At 59.9% G+C, this 3,232-nt stretch overlaps 1 protein-coding gene across 1 annotated transcript; it reads right to left on the bottom strand.

Annotated features, from left to right (window-relative positions):
• Positions 1-640: 640 nt before the first annotated feature.
• Lrrc73 (leucine rich repeat containing 73) lies at positions 641-3,226 on the bottom strand. Its single transcript, XM_013019126.1, has 6 exons — positions 3,011-3,226; positions 2,402-2,562; positions 1,964-2,086; positions 1,511-1,611; positions 1,139-1,361; positions 641-984 (listed from the first exon to the last, which is right to left on the bottom strand). Exons 2-6 carry the CDS (start codon positions 2,463-2,465, stop codon positions 914-916), a joined length of 582 nt encoding a protein of 193 aa, XP_012874580.1. The 5' UTR covers positions 2,466-2,562; positions 3,011-3,226; the 3' UTR covers positions 641-913.
• Positions 3,227-3,232: the final 6 nt, after the last annotated feature.

The raw sequence follows: 3,232 nt of genomic DNA, 5'->3' as shown, positions 1-3,232 counted from the left end.
CCTCAGCTCTTCAGCTCAAGGCTAGCGCTCTACCATTTGAGCCACAGTGCCACTTCTGGTTTTCTGATGGCTTATTGGAGATAAGAGTCTCATGGACTTTCCTGCCTGGGTTGGCTTTGAACCATGATCCTCAGAACTCAGCCTCCTGAGTGGCTAGGATCATAGGCATGAGCCACCGGCACCCTGCTGGCCCCCTTCTTAACGTTGGCTCTAGACTGTTACTCCCAGCTTTGGGGAATTTTCACAATAACAACTATTTTAAAATCAAATAAAACTATTTTACTGGTATGGCCTGATTTGCCTTAATGGACATCCCTCTCCCCTCCCCATTGAGTGTCCGGGTCAGGCTTTGCCAAAGAGGCTCCCCTTCTCCCACTATTCTGGGCAAGCAAGGACACCTCAACTGACTTCCCGCCTCCCCCCTGAAGTAGGGTCTGGTCCAGCCCAGCTCTAGAAGGCTATGGTTGCCATTGTTTATGTGGCTGTATCACCGGGAACCCCAGATTAGAGCTGGCCTGGGTCTAGTGTAAGCTGCCTGGAGGCAAGGCTGCGGAGTGGTGCTGCCCCCTGGTGGTGGTTAGTGGTAGTTACAGCTCCTCCCCTTGGACATCCCCAGTGACCACAGCCACACGCCAGGTTATGGAGTTCATAAAATCTCTTCCGAGCCAGCGGGTTGCAGCCACAGCTGCTAACAAGTCCAGAGGCCGTGCCCTGGGTTCAACTGCCGCCCAAGACAGTTGCCTACTCACAGCTTCCAGAGCTTCCCATCAGCGCCAGGAGCTGCCAGAGCCCTAGGCACAACTCCCCCCTCCCCCACCCCCCCAAGCCCCAATGTCTTTCCCTGTCATCCGAAGGAGGGTGCTGGGTGTCACACACGGACAAGTGTGAGGGTGCACGGAAGCCCGAGTGGAGGTCACATTTCAGTCTCTGCCAACAGACTGTCCCCTAGTCCTGACGTCATTAGCACCATCTGAGAGCTGGGGTCTGTGGAAGGCAGAGGGGAGTTTAGGCCTCCACTCTCCTCAGACAGATGAGAGGTGAGACGTAGCCGTAGCCTAAGTTTCCCACACCCACTCGCCCTTGCCTGGAATTTTCCAGACTTTTTTTCTTTTCTTTTCATCAACCCTCAGGTTCTTACCGCTGGGGCACATCCAGGAGCTGTTGCCCTTGTGGTGGGCGGCTGGCTCCCGCCCTCTCTCCCATTCCTGCGTGTCGCCAGCTCCTCCTGCCGCCTCCTCCTCCTCCTCCCCCTCAGAGAGGAGGTCACAGATCTGCTGCTGCAGTTCTGGGCTAATGCTGTTCTCAGCCAACACCAGGCTCCGCAAAGCGGTTGGATAGTTTTCTACCATGTCCAGCAGGGTCTGGGTGGTGGGGCGAGAAATACAGAAAAGGAGGAACCTACCTCAGTGGTAGCTCTGACCTGGCCTGTCGCTGTAGGTATGTCCCTGGACACACTGACTAACCTCCACCCCATCACTTGGCTTGTCCCCACACCATGATGGCTTCTCACCTGAGCTGACTGGTTGGTGAGCCCTGTGCCCTCCAAGTCTAGGACCTCTAGGGTGCGGCTCGAGGCCACAGCTACAGCCAGCATCCCTGCCACATGGTCACCTGTGGGGACAGCACACACACACAGACACACACATTCACCTGTGTTCATGCATAGGCCTTGCTCAGCAGCTCCGGATGCCCTAAGAGCCTGGCCAGGAATCCCTGACCCCTGACCCCTGGTGATGGCCAAGGAGGGAGCATTGTGATTGGAGAGTGAGTAGAGGGGTGCAGCAGGTGAGATCCAGGGGTGTTTTGACCTGCCTGCTGGCCACTGCAGGGGGGCTCCTCTGCCACCTCTATACTCTAGGGGCTCTTACTCGAATCTTCTTGCCATACCCTCTGGGGGGGGTTGCCATGGCAACTGGTGGTCAGTCATTCTTAGATAGGGTATGGGAGGACGTGAGAAGCTCACCCAGCGGGTTGTAATCCAGATTGAGGACGCGGACCTGGGAGCTGTGGGCCACGGCAATGGCGAGACGGCTCCAGCCCTTAGGAGTGATGCCAGGGTTGGCACTCAGTGTTAGCTCCTTTAGTCCTGGGCAGCAGCACATGAGAAGCCAGGAGAGGAATGGTTAGGCTCTCCTTCAGCTCCTCTCTGGGGTGTCCCTACTGACTAGGAGCCACTCCACTCCCAGCCATAGAGCTCTGGAGGACCTCTGCCTCCTCTGCCTGACCCTGGAGTCTCCACCCCACTCAGTTCCCAGTCCTCCTCCTCGAGAAGGGCAAGCCACAGACCCGGAGGAACGTTCTCACCACAGCCTGGAGTTCTCACCTCCGGCCACACCCCCTCCCTCTGCATTCAGCTTTCATCCAGGCCCCTCCACCCATGCCTCCAGCCGGGCTTGCTCACCAGACTTGGCTCCATCCGGGGGAAGGAGGCCACAGATGAGGTTGATGGCTTCGTCACCCAGCATGCAGTCCCCCAAGTCGAGAGCCACGAGGGCAGGGTGGAGGGCCAGAGCCGGGTTCAGCAGGGCCAGGCCTGCGTCGGTCAGCGGGCTTCCATGCAGGCTGCGGGGCGAGGAGAGAGAGCGGGAGTCACCGTCAGCCTTACCTGCTCAGGAAATTCGGGCGTCTCCGGAGGCACCTGGGAAGAATGAACATTCCAGATGCTGAAGAATAAAGACGGGAGAGGAATTGTTCTCTGGAGCAGGAGCTGGGATCCGGGGCATGGTGCGAGGAGGCGCTGGAAGGGGTGTGTGGCTCGTGGGCACCATTGAAGGGGGCAGAGCGCCGCTCCATTTCCCGGGAACGAAGCGGCTCTGCATCCCCGCTCCAGCCACAAGAGGGAGGAGGGCTGCGCGTGGAAAGACGGGGTAGAAGGCACGCGAGGCGGCGGCGGCGGCAGGGGCAGAGATGAGGCGTGCGCTAAGGGGTGCACAGGCGGGATGGTGCGAAGATGGGGCACTGGAAGAAGGGGCGCGGCGGCCGGGACCCCCTTCCGCAGGGGTGCACTCACAAGAGGGACTGGATGGAGCGGTTGGTCCGCAGGGCTTCCGCCAGCTGCTTGATGCGGCTGGGGCTGGACACGACGCCGAGGTTAAGGTTGAGCTGGGCCAGGGACGTGGCCCCGGCCAGGGCCCGGCAGATGCGGCCGAAGTCGCGGTCGCAGAGGCGGCAGCCGCGCAGCGAGAGCAGGCGCACGGCGTTGTCGCGCAGGCCGCGGCAGATGTCCCGCACC

Source organism: Dipodomys ordii, unplaced genomic scaffold (genome assembly GCF_000151885.1).
Source record: "Dipodomys ordii isolate 6190 unplaced genomic scaffold, Dord_2.0 Scaffold44, whole genome shotgun sequence".
NCBI lineage: Eukaryota > Metazoa > Chordata > Mammalia > Rodentia > Heteromyidae > Dipodomys > Dipodomys ordii.
Note: the sequence above shows the minus strand (reverse complement) of the source record. Positions and strands in the feature narration are given on the sequence as shown.

What these genes read in the sequence shown, in the direction of transcription:
- Lrrc73 (XM_013019126.1), bottom strand. Translation starts at nt 2,465, where the DNA reads ATGCTGGGTGACGAAGCCATCAACCTCATCTGTGGCCTCCTTCCCCCG. An exon ending in TCACCAACCAGTCAGCTCAG is followed by an intron (nt 1,362 to 1,510) that starts GTGAGAAGCCAT and finishes CCCACCACCCAG; the next exon opens with ACCCTGCTGGACATGGTAGA. An exon ending in CTCCTGGATGTGCCCCAGCG is followed by an intron (nt 985 to 1,138) that starts GTAAGAACCTGA and finishes TGCCTTCCACAG; the next exon opens with ACCCCAGCTCTCAGATGGTG.